Genomic DNA, 26,777 nt, shown 5'->3' with positions numbered 1-26,777 from the left:
CTTCGATGATGCAGCGGTGAATGTAGGGAGAAATCTAAATCTAAATCTAAATCTAAATCTAAATCTAAATCTAAATCTAAATCTAAATCTAATCCCCCCCCCCCCCCCCTCTCTCTGCTTCTCAATGGCACAATTAGCCCTAATAAACTGAGAGTTGATTCATGATGCATGGAGGAGTCTGGCCAAAGCCCTCCAAGCACCCACCTTCCTCCCCACTAATTGGAGCCTTTGCAACGGGACAGATGTGATCTGTTTGGGAAGATACGATGTATAGAGAGAGAGAGAGAGAGAGCAACACAGCATTAGAGATAAATGATAGAGATACTGTGTGTGTGTGTGTGTGTGTGTGTGTGTGTGTGTGTGTGTGTGTGTGTGTGTGTGTGTGTGTGTGTGTGTGTGTGGTAATGGGAGGGGGTATCCCCTTGGGAGCCAAAGCCTGGCTGATGTGAGCATTTCTATCTGTGCTCTTATGGCAAATACACTGAAAAAATGTGTCATCCACTATGATACTTTTGAAGTAAGTAGTTTGCAGTGTCTCCCTTTACCATTCAAATGTATTTTGAAATGGGTAAAATGTCTGTTCTGCTACTCCATATGATCCCATATATCTTGAAAGAACACAGCATTGAAATGCTGTTTATTCGCAGCTCAGGACGGGAGTGACACTGTGAATTTTAATTATCAGAACTCACAGGCTTTCCAGAAGCTCACAGACAACAATTAAAAAGAGCTTGCATGTGTAAACACTTTTCAATGGTGCTGTGTTGTAGTGATGGCAGACTATGTGGTCTCTCGCCTTCTCTAACACATCGCAGCAAAAGAAATATCAAAATAACCAAATAAATCCAATCATTTGTCAAATACGTAAAATGTGAAATGTGCCATGCGGTGAGTACGTTAGCAAATTAACTAATTGGAAAAGGTACTTTGAAAATGTGAGGCTGACAAATGATTTATAAAAGAAATGTTTTAGCTAGCAAGCTAAACAGCTCGCTAGCAAAAACTAGCAGAAGGATAGTGTTAAGAAGTTATAAACTGCGTATAACAAACTGTAACTAAAGTAGCATAACAAAATATGGAATAGATTCACTCATATAATCAAAACTTACATCAAAGCATGGAGTCCTTTGAGGAATGCACTTTGCATGCAGAGGGTTGTAATTTTACTGAATTCCTATTTAATGGGATGCTGGCAAATGTTCTGTACATGTGATGGAAGAGCGAGCTGCTGAATGCATGGCATGGTTACAATTAAATTAAATTGGCATACTTTTTTGGCCAAAAACATGTCATAAGACCTAGCATTGTTTTTGTATGTGTATCCCTCCACCCCCCAAATAAGTTCACTATTAAAGGCTAAAAAACATGTAATGAAATTGTGCGAAAATTCAATTCCCTTGGACACTTTCCCACCCTTTGCTGTTAATAACTTTTGATACAAATGCTGCAATTGATAATTTAACCATGACTTTAACAAAACACATTTAAAATGTTTAATTGTAGCATAAAACATGGGCTACAGTTTATATTTGCATATCTGCCAACATCCACAAATATATCTGTGATAAGCCCATATATAAACATAATACTGGCTTGTCAATACTGCATATTATTCAAGCTCTCGTCCGCAGAGTTTGTGGCAGCCGTTATTTGAACTTTAGAAAGATTTGCATAAACAGATACTCCAAAACAAGATAAACAAATGTATTTTTTTGTATGTAAACTTCACAGATTACTATGGGTGATTTTGACCTCATCTAAGATACAGCCGTTTGAACACAAACACTGCAGCTACACTTACTCCTAAACGTCACTTCCCTTCAGATCAAAGGATATGTGCTTCATAGCAGACAGGCATCAGTTTTCTACATCTCGACAGGTAGAGACAAATGTACTGTTGGTAATGACGGTGCCTCTGTCTCCCAAACACCCTGACAGCCTATTAACACCAGACAGAACCATCACTCTGGTTTGATGAAACAGTTGCAGACGGTGTAATGATTTATAGAGACAGAGCAACTCGCTAAGAGTTAGGTGGCTCGAGGTAAGCGACAGAAATAAAAGAATAAGGAGAAACAAGAGAGAGGACAATGTTGAAGTAGGACAGAGCGCAGGGGAGGCCTGTCTGTCCCAGATCAGTCGTCTACTGCCGGCAAGAGAGGGAGAAGGAATGAGTGAAATAAGAGAGAGAAAGGAGTGAGAGAGTAAACGAGATGGCTAAATCTGGAGTTATGATCTACATCCCCCTCTGAGCAGTGTAGCAAATATTAAAAAGAAAGTTAAGCTCCGCTCCCTGCACTCCGACAAATATTCCAGGGGAGAGATTGAGAACTATAAAGGCGCGAAACCCCCCAAAAAATAAGGCTCTGACAATGGGACTTTGACAAGTTGTCGACACCACAGGAACTGAACACAGGGATAATCAGTCCAAAAGACAGAGCATTAACCTCCTTTCTCTTCTTCCCAAGCCCCTGTGGAAGAGGATTCAGAATAAACATGGCTTGAAATAATCCAATTCATTCCACTTAATCAAAATGTATCTTCATCAGCGCCTGTTTTTCCTCTTCCACCTGTCTGGAAGAGCCATAGTGTGCATACAAATTGTCCTTTTTCCAAGTTTTGTTGAATTGAATGAGAAGAGATGTTGGTCCCCTGATCCCCAAAGAAGGAACTGCACGGGTGTAAATGTCAGCTGTTTGCTGCGTCCTCTGTGTGTGTAGTGGAACTGAAGTGTGGCGTTCCATAACACTTTCCGACCAAGAAAGAATTAAAGGTATTTCCCTGCTAACGTGGGCTGAATATTAACTCATCTGCTCAGATTGCAAATCATGGCTGTTTGCTGGACCTTGACTCTCTTTGTGCCAAACAACATCTGAAGCACAAACGACATGACAGTCAGTCAATTAACACTCACCGGCGGCTGCATCGGCCTGTTAAACCAGATCAACTCGACTTCCAAAAGGCACTATGAATTGAGACTCAGGGAGTCAAACAAAACAGATCGGCTAAACTAGGCCGAACCTCTGAACCTCTTCGCACTGCAGACTACAGTTTGACGCTGAGTTGTAGTCAAAGGCATCAAACATTGGATAAATCTGACCAGCCTAAGGACTAGCTACATGAACAGCTGGTGTCATACTAATTTGACAAGGAATAGCTTTTATCAAACTAACTCTTTCATGGTCAGGTTGCCTGTTAATGAGGAAAATAGCAAGACATAATGTTACAGTAATAGATTATTGCTGGACTCCAAAAGTCAAAATTCCTGTTTCTTACTTTCCACCAGAAAAAGATTTAATAGAACGTTTTCTAGGTCAGATGGTAAACATGATTTTGCTAACTGATGTCATGCCAATGTGGTTGATACACTTCATAAGGATAAAAAACATAACGAGAATAGCTTTTCATACTACATTTTGTGATTCTGTGATTTCATTCTTGCATAACTGGGACTGGCTGCTGACGCTCGTAAAATGGTGCAGGAAAGGGACTTCCAACAGGGGTTAGCCCAAATATTAAGAAACACAACATTAACTGTTTACTACAACACAATGGAAATCTTTAAAAGTAACTTGCAACAGTTAGACAAGAGGTAAACAATGTTGGTCTTGCCCCTATATCACAAAGCAGTCCCGAGAAAAGGTGTTAAATCACCTGTTATAGTGATTAGTTGGACCCGCACTCTCGCCTCCATCACCCATCTCTGCTTTAGAAATTGCAGAATGGTCTAATAAATGTGAAATTGATTGAACTGCCACTGAGCTGATCTACGAAGAGCTGGCAGCAATAAGTTAGTGTGTAGTGACTGCTTCACATCAGTATGTGATGAATGTGTTTAAACTTAGAGCCCCACTCAAGCAAAAAGTCATGTATGTGTTGCACAAGGTTGCACACCAACGATTAACAGAATAACCACTACACATCGTCACTTTTATAACTCAACACAGACTATACACTTCTTGAAATCCACCGTTAATTAACTAATTATGGCGTACGAAGTTTTCACCGTTACATATTGCCCTTGTGGTGTGTAAAGTTGGCTGTCCTCTTTGATGATCTGCTCTGCCATGCTCTACGTCCATGTCCCTGAGGCGACACATCACATACAGAGCATGGATAATATGTGCATGTGGGAGTTACTATGACCGTGTGTGTGTGGGCGATATGCCCGCCATATGCTATTATCCAAGCCTATGTGAACAGATAGCCACGTCTCTTGCAATTGAACATCTAACAACCAATTATTCGCAGTTTAACTTTCAATACAGTAACATTATGCTGAAATCCTCCTCACCGATCTTTGCGACACACCGCAGTACCTTATGTGTAAGTATGTGTGCCCTGGAAAGTGACCTGCCTTGACCTTCCTGTGAGCTGTATTCAATAGAGACAAAGGCATCTATAGATAGACTAAACTCAGGTGGAGAGATAATGACAGGGGCAAACCAAACATATGTTCCCTGCTTGTAGAGGCAGCAGCTCAAGTGAGCAAGACAGCAGTTCAAATCATCCGCTATCAAATTCATCTGCTCTTCAATGCATGGCAAAACACTTACTATATCTGCTCCTGAGTGCATTATTCCACACTTATTTAATGCTAAGGTACACCTGTGTTCATGTTCATCCATGCATACCCTGCCTTACACGCTACAGTCAATATGTCAGGGTAACCATAAAGTGAGATTTACTGGGGGATTTTATGCACTAGTTAGTCTTTTAATATGAACACTGAGCGGTGAGCTGTGCACCAGTTCATCAGCAACCCTTGGCATGCATGAAAAAGTATGTGGGAGGAATTATCAGTTTGACACAACGATAAATCCAAGAGCTGACAAGTAGCATCTCTCATACATCTACCCACAGTATATCTCTGTGTTTTATTGATGGTGCCACACACATTGTCTGATTCCATTTTGGCTTTGCCTCGTCTACAAATCTGTGTCCCTCCACAGCTGCCACCTCTTTTATTTCTCCCACTTTCTCTCTTGTCCCCTCTTCTTCTGCCTCTCTGTAAAGCTGGGAGAGAGTATTCATCTGCTGCTTTAAAAGAGTAATCCACTGCCAAACACTGCTTGGATTGCCTTCCTTGTTTCTGTGCATCCCCTCAGCCGGTCCATTTAAAGCTGTCATACTTTTCTCATTTCATTTTATTTTCATTTCAACTGTTTATTTTGTGCAACTGCTGTTCATCTTGATTTAAAGCTGGGATATTCCAGCCATGTGAGAGAGCAGTTCATGTGTTCATCAATGCAGTAAACTTGAACATGCAAACCTCCTCCCACCCCCTGCTGCACACACACATCCCTTTGACTCCAACACTATCTCTCCACAAACATGAAATCGTATTCCCCTCTGCTTTGCCATGCACCCCCTTCCATCTCATGCATGTCTCCTTGAGAGAGAAGAAGAAGAAGAAAAAAGCAGAAAACATTCTTACTGTCTTCTATAATCCCTGATGAAATACAGAAATCCCTCCTCTGGAAAAAAGGGACAGAAGTAGAAAAGAGAGGAGGGGGAGCCCAGCGGTTGCCAGTTGCAGAGGAATAAGGAGTGAGGAGGGGCGAGCAGGAAGATGATGAAGGAGACTGTGGTTAAAGGGGGGAAAAAAGAAAAGATAATCACTGCTGCAACAATGAAGACCCTCCTCCTCCACAGCCGCCGCCGCCGCCACGAGAGATTACAAGGTGTCCGGCGTGCTGCTGTACGCTGAGGGATGGAGCATTATCCTCGGCTCCCAGCCCGTCCTCCAGCAGCAGCAGCTCTGTAGTAACACTTCTATCCTTTCGGTCCGGCAATCTCCCCATCCCTCACTCTCTATCCTCCCCTCCACCCTCCCTTCAGCATGTTCAGAGTTCTCCTCTCTCTTTCTCTTTCTCTCTCTCCCTCCTTGCACTGGTTGGTTGGTTTCTTTCCCTCACCCCCTCCCATACTTCTCTCTCTCTCTCTCTCTCTCTCTATTTTGTCCCCCCTCCTGCCTCCATCTCTCTCTTCTCTATCATTACCCGGATACAGGGCATACCCCTCCCAGCCTATATCTCTCTCATTCTCTCTCTCCCTCTGTCTTTGATGTTTGGAGTTAGTCTCTTAGCTGTGAAAAACTCAGTTTATTTCTCCTTCTCACAAAACTGAAAGCACCATAGAACACAGTGGAATCCACTGAACGGTGCAGGGATATACACACCAAACACACATACAAGATTATCCAATAATTACCATTCAATATCAACAACAAAACCACAAACATCAATTAGAGCAAAATGTCTCATTTTTAACGGATTCCTTCCATAATCCAACAATTATTTCCAAATCAAAGATACAGAGCAGCACAATCTGCAGTGATGCAGCCAACATGTGTATTCTCTCTCTCTCTCTCTCTCTCACACACACACACAAATATGAATTAGAAATGAAAGAGATGTGTATAAGAGGATGAGGGAAGCCACTGCTGCAATGCTTATTACCATAGAGGGGGGCGAGGGAGGAGAGGACTGTGGGTGGAGAGGGAGCCTTCTACTGACGAGCTGAACTGAATAGCAAGTAGAAATCAACTCCAATGTAGCAATCAGTCATGAGTGAAGCAAGTCAAACTCGCCTCATAGCTTTAATGAGCTAACATCTCTTTAATAGATGTGTGTAAGGAGGGGGGGGGGGGGCATCATGGTTGTGTGTAGTCACAATGATGACAGAGAAAACATATGCTTTACAGCAGTCAGATCTCCCTCTTGTTGGCTCAGGGTGATAACTCTAAAGACCGCGCTGGCTTGCTTGTCACTCGATTATTAAGAAGCTCTCGTGGATATTAAAGTGAAATCCCAGAGACCTACCCAAAAGAAACACATCTACTGGATAAATTTCCCCAGTGGAAAACTGTCTGGTTACAGATGATGTTGACGAGTGCTACGCTGCATGTCAGATGTTGACGAAATATCACTGGTTCAGAATCTAAGATGGCAAGCTCTCCCGCATCAGGCTGTTTCACAATGTTGCATTATGAAAATATATTATTATACTGTACTAAAAATGGCCTTTTTGGATTTATTTTCCCCGTCTGTGTGCATTCTGATAAGCATTTCTTATAAATCTTGCCTTGTTTGCTGTACATCCAAAATTGTCAGATTTGTTTACATGGTTTTTATTCTGCTGGTTTATTTTATCTCGCATGTCATTCTATAGCTGTGATATAGGAGTTATGTTTTTCCTATTCTCAGGAAACAATATATCTAGGGAGTTGGGGATCCACTAAATCTGATACTGTGGTGCTGTTTTATTTGTTTTTGCACCATTTCTCATGTTGTGTTTTCCTGACAAAGACCCTGTTGGGTTGAAATGTTGCCTTTTAGTCCAATAAACTTGCACAAGCTATATTTCAGCTAACGAATAAATGTATCGTTTTATCGACTAGTGAGAGGGGTTCATCAAATGTATTACTTCATTCGTAAATATATTCAGTTTATTAAACGTTAGACAGGAGAAACAGCAGCAATATCACAATCCAGAAGCTGGATATTATTTTCCTTTTTGCTTGAAAAATCACTAGAATGATTATTGGATTGTGAAAATAGCAGCTTCATTTTCTGTCATTCAACTAATGGATTAATCAACTGAAGCTCTATATATCGAAACCCTTTTTCTAACTGGAGCTGGCATCGTGCATCTGGATTAAATATAACATTAGATGGGCACACAAATCCCACACTGCTGTTTCACATGGTTAACATGAGCGATGAACGTCATGGCATCATATCTCAGGCACGGTGAGGCGGTCTGTGTTTCAACTCAAAGGTCACAGTGACAGGCAAACCCTGACATCTTAGCTATTGAAAAGGGGCATTAATAACTATAAACATCAGCATCCCTCACTGTATTTGATCTTATTAACATTACATCCATTAGCTCCAAGCTGGGCATTTAGAAACTGATTCAAATGAAATGTAACCTCGCACAGCGGAGGCTGTCCACCTCTTCACTCAGCCAGTGACTCATGCGGAGGTAACTTTCTCACACAGTATTAAAAGTATTACACGATCTGATCTATTGGGTTCTTTAAATAAGCTTTGCATTGATTAGTCAGCCTGCATCCGCCAGCACTGCTCCTTTGACTGATTGAGTCTGTATGTATCGGAGGGTGTCTTTAACAGCTTTTGTTCATCAGGCTCAAGCACGACCAACAGTATTAATTGGATGAGAGTAAGCAAGCAGTTCCAGTAAGCTAAAAAGGATTGCTGTGCTTCATCAAAAACACATAAGCAACTGCGGCTTTCACAAGGAGCCGAGGGAGTCGCCCTAATAGCGGAAAGTCCGACTTAATCAAGAAAGATGGCCATAATAATGATAAGAGCAATATCCCTGCTTGTGCAGCTGACATATTTATTCAGCCGCCGTCAGACACACAGGGTTTTGTTACAGTCATAATTTACACTAATGCACTGACACCTCAGCTAGTCATTGGGAGCCTCTGCCACCTTTCTATAGCTCTCTCCTTCCAGCCTAAGCTTGTATCTCAGGGTTACAGACTGTTTGTGTTTCCTTGCTCCTTCGCCACAAGGGTGACTGCTCCACTGCTGATGGTGGTGGGTCAAGCACTCCAGAACAAAATACAACTCATCACAGTCGGCCATTTCACAAGGCTAGCGCTGCCGTGCAACTCTCATAGAAGTCCTTAACGTGGGGAACAGAGTCATGTGGCTACATACATGCATACAGTACATGCATTTAATGGAATGGGTGGGTTAAATGCAGAGTCTAAGTGTCACTGTGTGTGCTGTGTACATGTGTATGAATCTTCCATTTACTGGATTATTCATTACTCATGTTTTATTAATTTTCCATACTTCAGGAAAGAGAGCGGGTACAAGCAGCCGAAATGGGTTTTCTCAGACGGGTGGCTGGCGTCTCCCTTAGAGATCAGGTGAGAAGCTCAGCCATGCGTGAGAGACTCGGAGTAGAGCCGCTGCTCCTTTACGTTGAAAGGAGCCAGTTGAGGTGGTTCATCTAGTAAGGAGCCACCTGGCGCCTCCCTAGGGAGGTGTTCCAGGCACATCCAGCTGGGAGGAGACCCCGGGGAAGACCCAGGACTCGGTGGAGAGATTATATCTCCTCACTGGGAACGCCTCAGGATCCCCCAGTCGGAGCTGGCGGATGTGGCCCAGAGAAGGGAAGTTTTGGGTTCCTTACTGGAGCTGCTGCCCCCGCGACCCGACCCCAGATAAGCGATAGACGATGGATGGATAGGAAACAGAGCAATGAGTGAGGCAGAAAATATTTTGTTAAAGATATTTGAGGGAGAAAAATTGACCTGTGGGGGAGGCGAGGAGGAAGAGAGACAGGAAGTAAAATGTGTTTTATATTTGTTTCTAATATTCATTAAATACATTTTTTTTTTATTGTTTTATTATTAACAAATTGTATCTTGTAATGCACTTTTTGTGGAAAAAGATTGATCGATGTACACTACAAGGGACATGCTAGAAATAAATTAATAAAGAGAGAAAAAGATCTTTGTCATGTTTCTTACACCCCAATCACTGAAATGATGTAAAAATAAATCTAAATGTAAATCAATGTTTGATAAATGGCCACATAAATCTAAGCAGAATAAACAGCTGACAAACACAGGGTTTGTGACACATCCCGTTTTTTCTGTCCCTTTACTTGTACCATCGCCAAGACGCCCTCTCCCTCACTACTATAACGAAATAATCTCTCCCTCTTTCAGTCCTCATTATGAGAAAACTGTTTTACTTGGCATCAGAATCAACTGCTCGAGCTAGAAAGAAAATCAGAAGTGGGTCATGTGAAGCAGGAGAGGATGGGATCTAGGGGAAGAACATAAACACCGGTTGTATAGGATGAAAGCACAAGTCGAGGAAGGCTGAGCACTCACCAGGAGGATGAACTCGCCCCAAGCTGTGAAATCAACCAGATGAATTCATTGGAGCAGGAAACTGAAGATGTCAGTAAACAGTGGTGGAAAGTAACTATCAAGTACAACTTTAAGGTATTTGTACTTTACGCAAGTATTTCCATTTTATGCTACCATATACTTCAGAGGTAAATATTGTACTTTTTACTTCACATTTCTCATATAACTTTAGTTACTTTTCTTTGATAAAAGAAATCACGATATACTTTAATGATATGTAGTAGTACAGTATACTACTTAACAACCCGGTAGTCTATAAAGTATCTTAAACTGGCTCCACGTTGATGAACTACAACATTAAAATACTCTTACATGTATTCATTAGTGATAAAACAGAATATAATATTCTATAATAATACAACACTGTGAAAGGAGACATTCAGCATAATGAGTATTTTTACTTTTGATACTTTAAGTACATTTTGCTAACAGTATTTTTGTACTTTTACTTGTAAGAGTAACTCTACCATGTGGTATTAGTACTTTTACTTAAGTACTTCTTCCACCACTGACCGTAAACAACTTTCTCTGCATGATTGACTGTAGCGTGTAACAATAATGTAAGGATTGTATAAATAAATATTAAATAAAATAATGTTTTTCTTTGTTTTATATGGTAGTAAATGGACAAAACAAGCCATTTAAATGGCACCTTGGGCTTTATAATTATATGGCATGTTTCACTACTTTTATTGAAATTTTATTGACCAAATTATGAATTATTATTCTATTATAATATATATTATTAATAAGATTAATTAGCAGAATTTTTGATAATACAATATTATCGTTGATTTATGCCCTAATCTAAATACAATGAAAATAGAGTAAATTGTAAAATTGTTTGACTATGATGGACCCAATAAAATACTGTCATTAGAAAAGGGCAGATATAGAAACTGAATATGGTATATAAGTAGTAGAGCTAATTGAATGCATGTCTTTATCAGGATACATGAACGATCAATAAAATCAACAAGCTATATAATAGACATAACGTAATGTAAACAATCAAAGTGTGTGGTCTCTAGAAATGAAGTATTAAAAAGAGTCAAATACATAAAATGCAAAAAAGAATTAAGTATCTTTAATGATATAGGCTACATTTGTACATTTCTACAGCAGACTTGCAGTAACACTAACTGCCAATGAGAAAAAAAGACAGAAAGTTTTACCTGTAACAACTGAAACATTGGATAAGATGGCGAAGGCTGTGAAATTAAATACTCAATCTAAATATTCAGTTCAGTATTTTGTCCCATTAAATAATAATAAAAAAACATTTAATAGTTTGAACAATCAATGTGAAATATAAATTACATTAAAGCACCATTTCAAGGATGAGGATTTTAAAATAAATAATTGGCCTTTCCATAACAAGACAGTACAATTTCATAGTAATGAAAGGCTGTGCAGTCACACTGGACACTCCTGCCCACTGATGTCAAATGGGTTCAACATACAGTGCATCATGACATGAGGGGATGCTTGCGCAACTTCCACAATCACAGCAAATAACTCTGCTTACAATATAAACACCTATAAATGTGTGGCTCCATCAGTGACAACAAAATAACGGTCACTATTGCAGGTGATGAACAACATATCCTTAAGTTCTTCTTCTGTAATATAATCATTAACTCCTTTGAAAAATAAAAAAGACAAAAGTGAGTTACTCTGTGAGAAGATTGTCACATTTCTTTATGTAACATGTGAATATCTAAATGCTTCCATCTGGGTGAACTCCTATTACAAAGACTTTGTACGATACCTCATTCCATTAAGCGCAACTGGCCTGAAAGTAAAAAATGTTGCAGTTAGTTTCTCCCACTCACTCAAACCACTAGGTACTCAAAAGAGCAGCCGTTAAAAGCTGCAGTTCATGTCACATATGTCTTCACACAGTAAAGTTGTCCTTGAATATACTGTATATTGGCTCAGGTCAGAAAATCCTTTCACTGTACACCATTCATGCACAAGCCTTTCACTGATGACTAATGATCATGAACAGTCACATGACCGGGTACGACAACACACCTTAATTTGATCCCTTAAGACCTGCTTGCAAAATGCATGCGCGCACTCGCACACTCGCACACTTACACACACACTTACACACACACACACACACACACACACACACACACACACACACACACACACACACACACACACACACACACACACACACACACACACACACACACACACACACACACACACACACACACACACACACACACACACACACACACACAAAGTGAGAAAGGAGCTTACTGTGAGTATAAAAATGAGGATTGACCGTTTCAACAGGTGCTTCAAAAAGTCACAAAAACATATCAAAGACTGAGGCACAAAACTGCCTTTTTAAAACCAACCCAATACAAGTACCAGCAACCGAAGATGGTGCTCCTGTCTCTACTGCCATACATGGTATAGAAAAAGTCATACAGCTATGTTACAGTACAGTAAGTGGGCGTTCAATGTTTACAGGGCCTGTAAGTTCAAAGTCACAAATATGTGATGCTTTGTTTTCTTCATACATCTTTAATTTGGTATTATCAGGAAATTGTAGTGTATTCTTATTTTTTTATTATTATCATTTTAAATCATACAGTAGTTAAAACACACTAATGTGCCCGTTTTACATAAAACTCTGTCCAAGCCATTCATACATTAACAGTCAAAATGATGATTTAGAAAAGTGTCAGTCAGCGGGCTTTAATAACTGGTAGACTATGATTTACAGTGTTTATAAAATAATCTTGTGGCAGATACTGTATAATACCCCTAGAACAAAACATCGAAACTCTGTAGGGGTGTAAATCAATCAGAGTACTGAAGATCTAAGTCTACTGTGCCGTCTGTCACCACTAACCTCACTCTCTTGGGTTTTGTGGCACCCATGGAGTGAGACGATGTAACAGGTCCATAGTGTGGTGTGCCTTGATGTTCCCCAGGCTGGCACTGTTGCGGCATATCCTTCCTGCAATGTTCGTCCTGACCTTTGAGCCCTGAAAATCCACCCAAAGAAAAAGATGCAGGATTAGACAACTGGGGTCCACAGGGCTCGAGAACCAGTCGCCCTTGGGTGCCTGAAGGTTCCATCAGACAATGGTAGGTGTAGTTTGTTGAGCCTAACCCTGGGTAACCCTCAGCCCCATCCCTGAGACCTAGGGTCAATGAATGATCTCCACTAAAGTTTAGTACGTAAGGAGGACCTTGATAGCCATAAGGGAAAGAGGCTGTGGAGGCTGACGACTGACTCTTGTTTGCTGGTGCTGGCGTACCAGGAGGTGTACCGTGAGCCACTTGGGGGTTGTGCTGAGGCATGGGCGAAATAGACGAGCCGAAGCTAAAATCAAAAGGGTCTTGCTGAGTGTAGCAGGGCTGGTGCTTGTCTGAGGTCGACGGATTGGATTTCTTGTCTTGTGGTGATAAATAACCATCAGACACTTTGCTAGGAAAGAAGAAGGGTCTTTGTATGTTTTTGTATGTCATGTTGGTTTCACCACTTTCATGTTTGTCAGACGACATCCTACTTTTAATAAACGACTGAGGGAAAGAGTTGGGTTTGTTAAAATGAGTGTTGGACCTGCTGGGGTTGCTGGAGGAACCAAGATGGCCAACATCTTTTCCAAATGCATGAACAGAAATGTTGCCTTTAAGATGACTGTCTGTACCAACACCTAGCTTCTGACTCTGGTGGGTTTTCTCAAAAGTACCTGATTTTGCTAGATTACCAAATGTTCTAGACGTGACTGTTGGGCTGCCAGCAGCCATAGCGTCTTTACAAGGTGCACTATACAAGTTCTGACTCTGGTTCTCCCCCTGATATTTAAGCACCCTGTGAATAACAGTAGAGCTTTTCTCTTGGAATTTGAATGGATTGTCAGGAGGATTTGGATTTTTCACAGTGAAGAGTTGAGGAGAGGGGAATTTGTTAGATATTTGAGATGGTGGGACGGATCTTGTCAAGCAACTCTGAGGCACTCCTCTTACTGCGTACGGAAGATTACTTGAAAAAGACTGGGGTTTACTAGGAATGCTCATACGATGGAAGGGACCCTGGGTTCTATGGTTCGACTGGGCTTTTAGTTGACTGGTGCATGTTTTGACGTTGATTGAGGGTTGGGTTAAAGCAACAGGAGTGTGAGATGTAACAGAAGATGGTGTTGTACTGAACAACCGAGGCTTGCCGACTACAGGGAAGGACTGAGTTCTGAGGTCTTCTCTGGACAGCCTCATTCCTGGATTTTTACTAAGGAGTCGATCCTTAGCAGTGAAGTCAATGTTGCCGAGAGGTGCAAAACTGAAACTGGGGTTAGGTGGGTTTCTGTCTTTGGTAGTATCCTTCGGTTCACATTCCAGAAGACCAGAGTCACTTTTGGAAGAAATTAAACCTGGAAAAAACTGCAGATCCTCACTGGTGAAGTTATTTCCTGGACTGGGAGGGCCAAGGTACGGTGTTTCAGTGGTCCATGTATCAGGCGGGCTGTGAGAGAGGGGACTGCTGAAAGGATCTGTGGGTGGATCCAGTGAACACAGATCTGATGGGGAAGATGGAAGTATGTTCTGTGGCTGATAATACCCCTCAAAGTTCAGACACTGAAAGTCCAGAATATCATCACAGCAGTTTGTGAAGCTGGGCTCAGCGGAAAGCATGGTATCTGCAGTTGTGAATAGAGGAGACTGGGACGGGGGCTGGATGACAGAATTAGAAGCACTGGAACACGCTGTTGGCTTTTCCAAAGTCTGAGATGAACACAAGCCCTCTGAGAGCCTGGAGAGACTGTTGTCAATTTGTTGGAGAGTGTGACTAAGACAAGTTGTGGGTGTTTCAACAGGCCCACACTTCCGCGGTCTCTCCATTTTGTGCCTCTGTTTCCTTCCTCCGCTGTTCATCTCTGGCCTTTCAGTGATTGCATGTGCAGCAGAGGATATCACTTCAGTTTCATTGTCATTAAGAGGGGAAGACAGAGACAGCGGTGACAGAGACAAGGAGAATGGTGGCGGTTCAGTTTTCAGAAAGGCCGAGTTGCTGTTCAGTCTTTGTGAAGGGAACTCTTCTTTGAGTTTGTTAAAGTCGAGACATCCTTTCTTTTGTTTCCCTAAAATGTAACCTTTCATCTCTTTCTTAACTTTGGGCTCTACTTTCAGTTCAGTTTGTGTGAGCCCCTCTTTGCTGTCCACCTCCCAAATATTCTCCATCTTTCTGCGTAGTTTGATTACTGGTAACGGAAGACCATTTGAATCCAATTCAGGCTGCAGTTTCTGTTGTGACACAGTTTCAAACAAGCAGCAATTATTAACAAAACAATCTTCAATCTTTGTTTTGTGCCCTACAGCTGACATGTCACTATCGTTTTTACAACTCTTGATTTTTTCTGGCAGCAGTTTGACTCCATCTAAAGGGTCCTTATCAAGCCTTTCTTTCATTTCTACTTTGTCATTGGGCGTCTCACTGAGCGTCTCACTGGGTACGTCTGAGGATACATTTGTATTAATTTCAATAAGCCTCTCACCTCTTTTCTTCAACCGGTGTAATCTGCTCTTTGACTGCTTACTGGCCTGCACATGTGCCTGAGCTGCCTCCATCTCCATGTTTAAAATCGATACAGAATCCATGATGGCTTTAAAAGGGTCACATGTCAGCAAATCATCTCCCTTTTCTGTTTTTAATGCCAAATTTTCCAATCCTGCTTTTTGCATCTCCCATACTCTACCTTTCCGCCTCTTAAAACGAATCTTAAAATCCAGCACCGGCTTTGTCTCCTCCAAATCACTTTGCTGGATCAATGTTTCTACCTCGTCTTCCTTTTTATGTTTATTTGGAGTTGGATTTTTAGCAGGATCCTCAGCTTGTTTGCATTTTACAAGTTTATCACTTGCTCGTTTCCGAGTCTTGTCGATGTCATCATCTTGCCTCTCTATTTTACACTTTCGAACTTTCCTCAATAAATGGCTTCGCTGAACTTCACTAGTATGGGACCGAAGAAATCGCTTAAAGGAGTTTTGTTTTGTGATCCTTTGGGGGTTTAACCTCTGGACTTCTGTACTCCTACATCTGCATTTACAATCTCTTTTCACTTTGCTACTCTCCAGCTCTGCAGATGAATTTAACTCAGTGGCTTCTTTAGAAGCCTGATCTGAAGCAGAATTTAAACCATGTTCAGGGTCTATTTCCTCAGAACTGCGAAATGTACGTTTCTTCAGAGGTATGTTGGACTGTATGTGTGCCTGTGTATTTGTGTCTGGATGCAGATTACTCGTAACTCGTAGGCAGGTGGCCGAAGGGTCATTACCCATTGAAGCTGCTGGTGATTGAAGCTGCAAACTAACCTCTCTCATCTCAGTCTTCAGTGGAGCTGAACCTTCTTTGCTCAAGTGTCCCTTGGTGCTCTGATAAGCTTCTGCTTTTGTTTTCGCTCTTCTAGGCCTCAACTGTCGTCGCCTCATAATCCTCCTCTGCACTGAACTGTACCAGCCACCATTTGTTTCTGTCAATTCTTCTTGTCCCTCATCACTTTGCATCTCTTTAGAGGCCAAAGTAGAAAACCCTCTTTCTACAATATCTCTGTGTAATCTCTTATCTATTAAAGCTGTATCTTTTCTTAAAATATCAGATAGCAGAACCTTGGCCTGCTTTAAGACAATATTTTCTTCATGCCTACTTACCGGTTGTTTGCTCACACTCTTAGTCATTTGTTCTGAAGATTTAACAACTCCCTCATCACCTTTATTTTGAACACACTCTATGTTATTTTCTCCTCTGGTTTTTTCACTGGGCGCACTTTTACATTCTGATTCTTTCACTTCTTCCAGGGCCGTGTTACTTTTACATTCCACAATTGCAGGTGCTTCATTTCTCTTTTCTCTCTGACTTTCAAATTTCCCTTTTACAATGTCCTGCTGCTCCTTCTGTAAATCCTCTTTTTCTTGCGATACCGTTTGTATTTCTATAACCTTGTCGTTCCCCCTTCCCTCGCTGTGTGTTAAATCACCTACAGATTCCCTTACTTGTCGCTCCCTTAAATTTACTTTATCAATGGCCTTGAAAAACATTTCCCTCACCCCTCTGTTACCTTCAGCTGTGCAGACCTCTGAGCTTCCTCCCTGCCTCTGCCGAGATCTGGAGCCTCTTTTTTCTGACTTTACCGACAGAGGTGCAGGTCTGGGACACTTGCTCTGCCTGGTCCTTCCACTTAACTCCACTATTTCTTTCCTGTCTTCGATGGTCTTTTCTGCTTCTACACTTTGTGCCACTGATAACCTTGTTAGGTTGACTGTAAGGTATTGCTTCAGTGATATTAGGGGATTGTCTGCAGCTTTCTCCATTCCATCTGTGACAGTCTGACAGACTTCTAACACAGATGCCGCTCTGGTAGTCCTGTGTTGTGTTTGCCCAGCAGCTGGGGTTTGAGCCGTCTTGGTGATGAAGGATTCAATGCTGTAGCTTTGACTCTCGGAGATTGCTTTTTCAATCTTCTCTTCTCTTCTCTCTGTTATTGCACTGCAGGTTTTGTCACTTTTGACAGGGTGACAAACAGTTGTGTTGGCTGTTGGCTGTGTTGCTGGACCCTGTTTGATGCGCGAGCGTGGTTTGAACCATGCTTCTTGTTCTCGAAGAGTACCTCTGGGGAACAGCCCGCTTATCCAACACTTTGACAGATTTCCCATTAAGGTCTGCGCCGCTTGATGCAGGTTCAATTTTCTGATGAACCGACATGTAGGAATTTAGAGTGAAAGGCTTCAAGTTTACCTCACTGTTATTTTCTTCACCAGTTGAATTCAGTTCAATCAGCCTGTTATCTTTCGGCTTCACTTCCTCCAGTTGTTGAAGCAAAGCCCTTTCGTTGCTTTTTGGATTCTTACAATTGAGCAAGAACTCCACTGAGTGGCGCCGTACTCTGATTGTAAGGTCCCTCAGAGTGAATTGGGATAAATGTGCAACTGTCCGACACTGGTTATCTGTGGAGGATTTCAATGGCTGCCTCCCTGATCGTCTGTGCTTGTCTCGTCTCCACTTCTTTGTTTGACTAAATTTTCTGTTCTTCAAGGCATTTCTCCTCATCTGCTGCGTAAAGGAATTCCTTGAGGGGATGGCTATGAATGAAAGACAACAACAAAGAAGCGATTAAACTTTAAGCATCTCTTTTGCTAATGTGTATGCTTATTCAACAAAAGCAGTGGATAAACGTCCTGCTTATTTAAACCATGAAAACACTGACATTGTATTCAACTATCAAAAAACTCTAATACACCAGGGCGCAATTTATGATTATCTTAATTATCGTAAAATCTGCCGATTCATTTCTAGACTAACCGTTTGGTGTATAAAATATCAGAAAATAGTGAAAAATGCCATATAAATTCCCTAAATCCCAAGATTATTTATTCAAATTGCTTGTTTTTTTCGAAGGTGATGCGTTTAAATGTCTTGTTTTGTGAGTCGTCCTGCAATTCTTGCATGAAAGATTACTTCAACAATTAATTGGTTATCAAAAAACCTTTCTGTCAACTACTAGATAAGTCGACTAACGTTACAGTTCTTTAACACACCAACAACATTTGTTTAAAAATAAATACCTAGCCACAAATAGGATTAGAGTGGCTGAACCCAGAACCCCTGAACAGATGTGACTGTGGACAAACATTGTGATTTAAGTTACTGATTCATTAAACTGCAGTCCTTAATTTTCTATCGAGTGAGCCATTTACTGCCGAGCAGATGCTAAGATAACCTGTGGTACTAACGAAGCATGTGATGCTCGGAAATGTATATGACAAACGTGTTGAGGGTGTGCAAAGAGGACACCGACTGAATTATATCGAGCCAGTTTTGCACATGCTACTCATAGTGCTGAAGTTTTGTCTTAAATCTAACTACCGGTATTAAAAAACAAAAGAAAACAGAAGTGCTCCAGCATTATTTAGCAATTAAGTAAGCTATGCAAGTAAATGTTTACAGATTCCATGCTACATTGAATCGACATGTTGTGAAGAAGCAACACAATCTGCTTCCAGGCCCAATTTACCTTTAGAATATATTTCCAACATGTATTTTAACAGGCCCTGGGTGACTGCATTCACAGTAATTACAGCCATCTGTTTCCAAAGAGTGAAACTAATTCTATTAACATATAAGTGACTGCATTAGCCTGATCTTGTTGAAGGTGTAACACAGCACAGAGATGTCTGGTGAACTGAAATTATTTTTTTTTAGCAGCAGAAATTGCAGTTTCAAATTAGGCAAAGCTGCAACTTCAGGCCTCCCTCCAAAGCCACCCCCAAAAAGGATCACTATCATTATTATAGTCATTATGAACGTAAAGCTATCATAATGAACGTAAACAACACACATGGCTATTGTTAGTACTGACGGCTATCAAGCTGGCATCTTGTGGAAGACTCGCAATGTGCATGGGCAGAGTGCACACAGAGAGGAAGGCAGGTGGACTGACAGGCAGGTGGGCCGTCCAATCATTTACACTTTATTACAATCCTGCGACATTTCTTTTTTTTGTCAGAGCATTTGATTCATTAATTGCTATCAGGATCTAAAGAGTAGTAACAAATATATATAAAATATATTACCCACCCTAGCTTTAAAAAGCGTGATCATTTTCAACCTGAATTTTATCGTGTTTGACATATTTAAAAAAAGAAAACTGTGCCTTTTGCATTAATACTATTATTATTATTATTACAATGAAACGTTATTATGTGTATAATTTGAGTCACAGCATGATTAAAGCTGCAACATGATGTGTTTGCACACCATCTCCATAGAGATCAGTCAGGTGACATTTTTTGGAATAAAACATAGAAAGAAACATTTGCACTATCAATTGCTAAATCATTAATCTTTTTAGATCTGCAAACATGATCAGGTTTCATTTAGTTAGCAATACTTTTGAGATGCTTTCAAGCTTTTAGTATTACAAGCTGTTATTCTTGACATTACTGCTGTATACTTGCATTGTAAAGCTGGTATTCCCGTTAGTTGATTTTGGAGGGCTTTTAGGAACCAGCAATACAAATCTTCTGCTTGAATTAGCTGACTGTTAATATTTATTCTGTTACTTTCAATTCAAGCATACTGAAAATGTTCATTTGGCTGTGATGGCACTAACATTTTTACTTATTTTATAAGGAGAATTTTAGAGAAAATCCAAAAGCAGTTACCTTTAAAGATACCTGAGTGTGCTCCTGGTATTATCGGCCTTGCAGGAAAGTGTCCCTTCTCTCTGTGGTGACGAAGAAATCTCTCTCTAAGGCGGTACTTTTGCCCCACAACGTCCTGTGTTTCTTCACATTCAGGCTGCTTTCCTCTGTGTTTGAAGTGCCCCTCTCCGTTCCTAACATAAAAACAGTTCAAATTACTAAATTAAATTGAAGTCGAAAAGTATTTTCACATCTGATAAACAAAATCTTCAGTTTAGATGAAAAACCAAGCTATGAAAAAGACAATGTCTGATCAAATGATGGACACACCTTTCACAGGTGCAGCATTCACACATTTCATTGCCTTCGCCAAAAAAGCTGGCACCATAGTAACACGTGATCTCCTCCCCAGGTGAAATGGGTCGAATCGCTTCAACACACGCAATATTCTTCTCCCCAGGGAGGAACTGGGTGGGTGAAAAAGGGAAAGAAAGAAACGGCAAAAGACAAAGGTTGGTTGGCCCATGGGATACATTAACACAAAGCAGTTAAAATACGTCAAATACAATTTTCAATATGCAAAATGTCTCACTAGATTACGCAAATAAGATGAAAGCGTTTGTCAGAGTAATAATTAAAATTTGTCAAATCTTTTTCATGCATAAATAAAATAAATATTGCCAATTACCTTGCAGTTTGGTTTGCAGTCTTCAACCCGGAAGGACAGAAAAACACAGAGATAAAAGATTTCAAGTTATTCATTCGATCACAGCGATGAATTAAAGACCCGCTATTTTGTTGATTAGCTGGCGGGCACTGAATTCATTTTGCAAAAGGCTCAAAGGCTAAACTGATTAACGCTTAAACATTATTAAAAGATCTTGTCAGAGACTGCCCTCTTGAGTGGACGGAAGAATTAAGTCTAATTTCACAGGACCTTTTATACATATTACAAGTCAGGCCATACCCTGGGCTGACACGGGGTCTGAAGAGCACGCTGCTTTTGCTCATCTGTTGCAATGACTTCTATGATTGACAGAATGTTCATGTTATAAAATTATTCTATTATGTTTATGGAATAAAGTATTTTATTATGTTCATGTAATGAAATTGCTTAAATCGTTGCTCTAAACACATTTTCTTACTGGAATTTAACATTTTAACTGTATAATTCAGTATTATTTATCCCTTGGTATCAGTTTGACAGATAAAAGCACTTTGCTGAGATTTTATAGCTATAAATAAAGTACAAAACATAACGTACAAGTGTACGAGTGATGCTCATGAAACACATGAGACACTCATGGAGGACAGTTTGTCAAAAATAGAATAAAACTAAACAAGAAAGATTATTATCCATTGTTTAGTCCAGATTCTGATCAACGCAGGAACCCAAGAACAGACGCTATATGTTTGTTACAGCGGTATGTAGTGGGAACAGCATGTAGAAACCTTTGCTAATCCAGCTCCCAAGCACTTGTTGTTTCAACTAGGATCAGCAAATTAATCTCTCACAATGAGTATGCAGTGCTTACATGAAATATGTGGCTATACAACTGACAAAATGCAAATTTTGTTTTTTGTGAGTCTCTGAAATTATCACGATTGAAAATAATTATACGTTTTACATTATGTATTTCAGTAATAAACATTATTAAAAGTAAAATGACTAAGACTTAAATGTTGTGTCGTGTGACTGCAGGTCATAAAGCCAGTCAATAAGTTTGAGAATAATAGCCGTTATCAATCTTGTGTTTTGAATGTTGGTGTTCAACCTTTTTTTTGTCATTTGGATCACAGACTGTGCATTTACACATGTACTCCCAGCAGATAAAAGATTTTCTGCTGATAAAACCCAATGGGCGAGCACACCAATCAGCACGGAACATTTGAATTGGTTAATCTGTGTGTGTGTGTGTGTGTGTGTGTGTGTGTGTGTGTGTGTGCTGGGAAAGTATGAGTCATGATTACAAACAAACTCACCATGGTTAATGAAAGCTGCAGGCCCGAGCCAGAGCTGAGTGCAGCGTTTGCGTGTGGAATACATCACACTGAAGTCATTGACTCCTGCCCTCAGCACAGAACCGTCAGCGGGGCTTAGCTCTGCTATGCAGCCCAGCAGGACTTCCACACGCTCTCCCGCAAACCTGCGTAGCAACAAGTCAGTCAAATATCTACGATGTCAAAAGAAACGAGAAATGCTGCCTTCAAAAACACAATGTGTGAGTGTGAGTGATTACCAGTGCCTCGTTGAGGTTATCTTTGCTCCATTGGTTTCTGAGGAGTATCTGTCACAGGACTCTATCTTGACACCACTATCCAACATGAAGGCACCGAGGTAGCGATACACCTGCAGACATCATAGATTGTTTGGATTGTGTTCTCATATTCAAGGGACAAATTCAGGGATTGATGGTAGCTTTCTATGAACCAGATACTAAAAGATGGAGACTTCGAAGCGCAAAAGTCATAAAACAACTTTAGTTTTTAATGCATTTTGTGTGTTTTTTAAATGTAGTCTGATTTGTAAGCTTAAATATATCATCTTACATGTTGTCTCAGCAGCTCCTGACGATGGCTTCCCAAAGCATTAAAGTAGTCACCAGCGTGTTCGCCCACCGTCAGCGCCTCAAACGTAGCATTGAAGTCATGCGTACGCTGAAAACGCAACAGGGTCTCTTTGAGGTTACCCCAACGTCGGATCTCTGGTGGGGGACTAAAGAAGAGAGAAGAGCAGATAACAGCATATAAGAAAAGCAGAAACAGTCACAGGACAAAGTCTAATCAGTCTGAGTCCGTGTAAAATGTTTTTTAATTCTTAAATTTTAGACATGGATTTAAGCAAATTGCATCACCATGTATGCTTGAAATCATCTATACATTGCTGACGGACTAGTCAGTTAACTGGTCTTGGTATGATTAAGAGAAGACACAAGATTATCAAACAACTAAATAATCTAAATTATAATCCAAATGTTCTTTTTCTTTGTTTTCTATTTAACATTTCTATTACTTGTTGTGCTTGGAGAACATAAGATCACAAAAACCAGTCAACAGTTAAACAACGGACTAGAACTACGTGCTCGACACAAACAGGTTGTTGAGATAATGATTGCTAATTATTAATACTTTAATTGTATTTGAGTATTCTTTAAACAACAAAAAAACCTAGCTTTAAAAAAAATTGACTAATGATCGATTATCATTATTAATATAATCAAATAGCCCCCCCCCAAGAGAAAATCCAGTTACATCACACTTGCAGCCACAATGCACAATAATCAGAAATCATCAATCACAGCATGATCACAAAAACGTATATCATTAGTCTTATAATTGTATAGGGAGGGTTTGCATGACCGTCTTGACTATTTACCCTTCTGTCAAAGTTTCAAAAGCCATTACAGTATGTGTACTCTAGAGCATAAACAATTAGTCGATTAATCAATTGACAGCAAAACAATTGGCAACTACTTTGATATTTGTTTCAGTACTTCAAGCAGAAATAGTGACAATTTTGTGTTTGTCATAGATTATTGTAAACTAAATATTTTTGGGTGTTTGCTGGTTGAACAAAGCAAGCCATTTGAAGATGTAATGTTAGCCTCTCTGAAGTTGTGTTAGATATTTTTTTCAACGATCAACGATTATTGATTAATTGAAAGAAATGATCTGCAGATTAAATCGATAATGAAAATATGTGGTAGTTGAAGCCCTAGGGTACACTCCATATTGTTGTGTTGATGTAGGTACGGTAATAGTTTTACCAATACAACTACGTTAAGTGCAGTTGACAGTGTGCATGAACTGTACTGAGCTACACATCTGTCTTTTGAACAGAGACAGAGGACAGTAAACCACTGCTAGTTGATCAAATTAAAGACATGTTTAACTTATGTATCTATACTGACACCTTAAGGGCAGGTCTGGGTATCATGACAGCTCATACATCTCAGTAAAGATACAAATAGTCAGAACAGAAAAAGCCAGAATAATACTATACTGAAGTGGAAACGTGTTGTAAATTTCATTAGGGGATCAATCAAAAATTGTCATTTAATTTGGGATCATGTGATATCCTATTTTAATGGGTTAAAAGCCCACCACCTAAATTGACTGTTGCACACCACTCTTGAGTGACAGGTTACCTGATGTTCATTTTGTGGGTGCTGAAGCCCAGCAAAGGGTCCAGCACCAAACCGGTGGCCAGGTCATCGGTCTCACACAGCTCCTTCACACTCATTCTAGTGCATCCGTCCATTGCCTCCCACCATCAGCATGCTGCAATCACAGGATCAAAGTAACGCTATGATGACAACAACAACAAACCACAACCATCTATGAGTTGTGCATCTCAGCAGAGCTCCAGTCGGCAAATGACATAACGTTAGCATCACATTAAGTTAGTTACTTGCTTGCTTGTTTTAAGTGGGCTCACAAACCCTGGTTGTTATTTGTATTCCACAGCGTAATGCTATGTTTACAATAACCAGTAAATGGTAACGCTACGGGGTCAGTTAGAAATGGGACTGAGCGTACGATAGCTTCGCTAGAACATTAGCTTAGCATGTCAGCTTGCTGGGAAAATATGCGGGCTTATCAGCTGAGGAAGCTAACATTAGCACTAACGGTCTGCAGCTAACGTAACATGACCTGTATCAGATCGTTGCCGGCCTGTGACCCAATATGCTTTCACGCCGATGTATACTGGAGATGTGGTTTTCGAAAAACATACCTGGGAGGCTTTTGTAGTCTACAAAAGTATCGTCAGATTGACAATTTATTGAAAGATTCCCGCTTGCTCTGGCAGGGAAAGTTAGCCTAGAGCACAACCAGCTAGCTTTCTGCCGTCTTGCTGGCTAGCCCGGGCAGCCGCGTACGAAAATGGAGTCTCCTCGTCACTTCAGGAATTTGTTGGTTATTTGATGACGATTGCAAATCTCAGGCTGAATCACAAAAAGGTTGAAACACACCACACACGACGACAAACTAGCTTAAAATGGATATGTTATGTGGCTAGCTAACTAGCTTTGCACAACGCTCGTCTAGTAGCAAAAGTTGATGGGCAACGTCCGGTGCAACCGAACTATTATTGACCACGCCCACATGCTGCGCTATTCGCCGAGGTCAAGGTCAATTTTACAAATCAAGCGTTTTAAGCTCTATGATTGGTCAGGCCTGTTTGTGGGCGGGGTCATGCGTTTAGGGTTTACTGTTGATACAGAACATAGGTGAGTATTTACTTACGTATCTTATCCCAACCCTGCTGACTCGCCAGTAGGAAAAAAATGTTTCTCACTACATCCCCAACATAATAATAAAGCAATATGTGCCCTATTTAAAAGAGATGTGTTCTCTATTGAATATGCCATGATATATAGAATATATTATTGGACGAAGGTCTGGAAGCTTCCTCTTAAATACCTATAAGTGTTAATCTACTGATAATAACATGAAGAGATGTTAGTAGGAATAACACAATATATCTAATATTCTATAGATAACAAAAGAAAATCTACTGATAATAAAATTAAGATTAGTAGGTATAATACAAGACAGCCATTAATCTATAAATAGCAATATAAAAAAGAGATGATGGTGGTAAGTAGAATATGGTATACAAGTATACAAGTGCATTTATAAATGTCTATATGTCTACTCGCCAAATATGTTTCTAGTTTCTGTTATGTAATACAGATGAAAACACAAACTGCTCTTTCTGTGATGAATATTTAGAAACAGTTTTACACATATTTCTTCTCACACCAAGACATTCTGAGAAGACCATTGCAGATTTGTCATTGATCAAATGTTTGAAGATTTTACATTATTGGTTTCTTTGAACTTATGTTGGTGTTTTCCTGAAGGATGTTGAGCAATCTGTGAAACTTCTTTCTTATTTGATTAACAAAAAGCTATCAAGACACTTACCATCTGTATGTTTTTAATATTCTTGTCTAGTGTGATATACCCCTGACTCTTTTGTTATTGTTTCTATTTTCTATCCCATGTATACTGGCTCTGTGATATGTTCTTTTATTTAATTTATTTTAAAAAAGAAGGGGAAAAAAGGTATTTCCTCCAGTACAATGGCCTCTATTTGGCTGCTGCAAAGCAATCTAACGTAATCACTCACAGGAACAGCTAACCGGAACAGAGTAGGGATGCAATACTAAGAGCAATACCATAGCCTGCTACTAACATATTCAGCGTCTGTACTGTAAATCAGATGTCTAAGGAGAAGCTTGTTAGGAACAGTTATTATTTGCATAAAATTATAATTAGTGAGTAACTCAATATCTTGGATTTAGTTTCAGATGGACAATTTATTTTAATTTACAGACTGTAATTAAGGCTTAAGCAATGAGCTTTTGTAATAAGACAGTTGTAATGAGGAATGCAACATGCCAAGTTAAAGGTCCAACCAGTATTTATTCTTTTGTCATAAATGTTTTTTTAAACACAAATTAAAGTGATCATTTTATGCATTTCTTAACTTCATTGTAGTTCAAAATACAAGCCTGTTTACTACGGACCTATAAAAACCTTTATAACATCAAAAGTATTAATGAGAGATTGAGTTGTTGTCTAGTTTTAGTATATCTATCAAATTGCCCGTTAATCAATTTGAAAGCACTAAAATGTTCCAATCTTCTGGTCTGAGTTTTGGGTTTTGTTTACATTTGGA

At 40.0% G+C, this 26,777-nt stretch overlaps 1 protein-coding gene across 5 annotated transcripts; it reads right to left on the bottom strand.

Moving 5' to 3' along the window:
* Positions 1–10,987: 10,987 nt before the first annotated feature.
* kmt5c (lysine methyltransferase 5C) lies at positions 10,988–25,186 on the bottom strand. Of its 5 annotated transcripts, none has more exons than XM_029437507.1 (10): positions 24,825–25,186; positions 24,238–24,370; positions 22,640–22,805; positions 22,330–22,439; positions 22,073–22,236; positions 20,778–20,797; positions 20,420–20,556; positions 20,111–20,283; positions 17,008–18,028; positions 10,988–11,717 (listed from the first exon to the last, which is right to left on the bottom strand). In XM_029437507.1, the coding sequence occupies exons 2-9, from the start codon at positions 24,348–24,350 to the stop codon at positions 17,448–17,450; spliced, it is 1,464 nt and encodes a 487-aa protein (XP_029293367.1). In that variant the 5' UTR covers positions 24,351–24,370; positions 24,825–25,186; the 3' UTR covers positions 10,988–11,717; positions 17,008–17,447. The 5 variants fall into 5 exon arrangements, with proteins under 5 accessions (XP_029293367.1, XP_029293363.1, XP_029293366.1 ...); XM_029437506.1 differs by lacking the exon at positions 10,988–11,717 and adding an exon at positions 12,150–12,936 and having other exon boundaries at positions 16,997–18,028; XM_029437505.1 differs by lacking the exon at positions 10,988–11,717 and adding an exon at positions 12,150–12,936.
* Positions 25,187–26,777: the final 1,591 nt, after the last annotated feature.

The sequence above is a fragment of the Cottoperca gobio genome, chromosome 8 (assembly GCF_900634415.1).
Source record: "Cottoperca gobio chromosome 8, fCotGob3.1, whole genome shotgun sequence".
In the NCBI taxonomy this organism is placed as follows: domain Eukaryota; kingdom Metazoa; phylum Chordata; class Actinopteri; order Perciformes; family Bovichtidae; genus Cottoperca; species Cottoperca gobio.
This window is presented reverse-complemented; position numbering and strand designations above follow the sequence as displayed.

Coding starts and splice junctions, on each gene's coding strand:
- kmt5c (XM_029437503.1), bottom strand. CDS start 17,260: ATGGAGAAAGCTGCAGACAATCCCCTAATATCACTGAAGCAATACCTT. Junction 11,718..12,800: donor ACAAAACCCAAGAGAGTGAG/GTTAGTGGTGAC, acceptor TTTTACTTTCAG/GCCAGTTGCGCTTAATGGAA.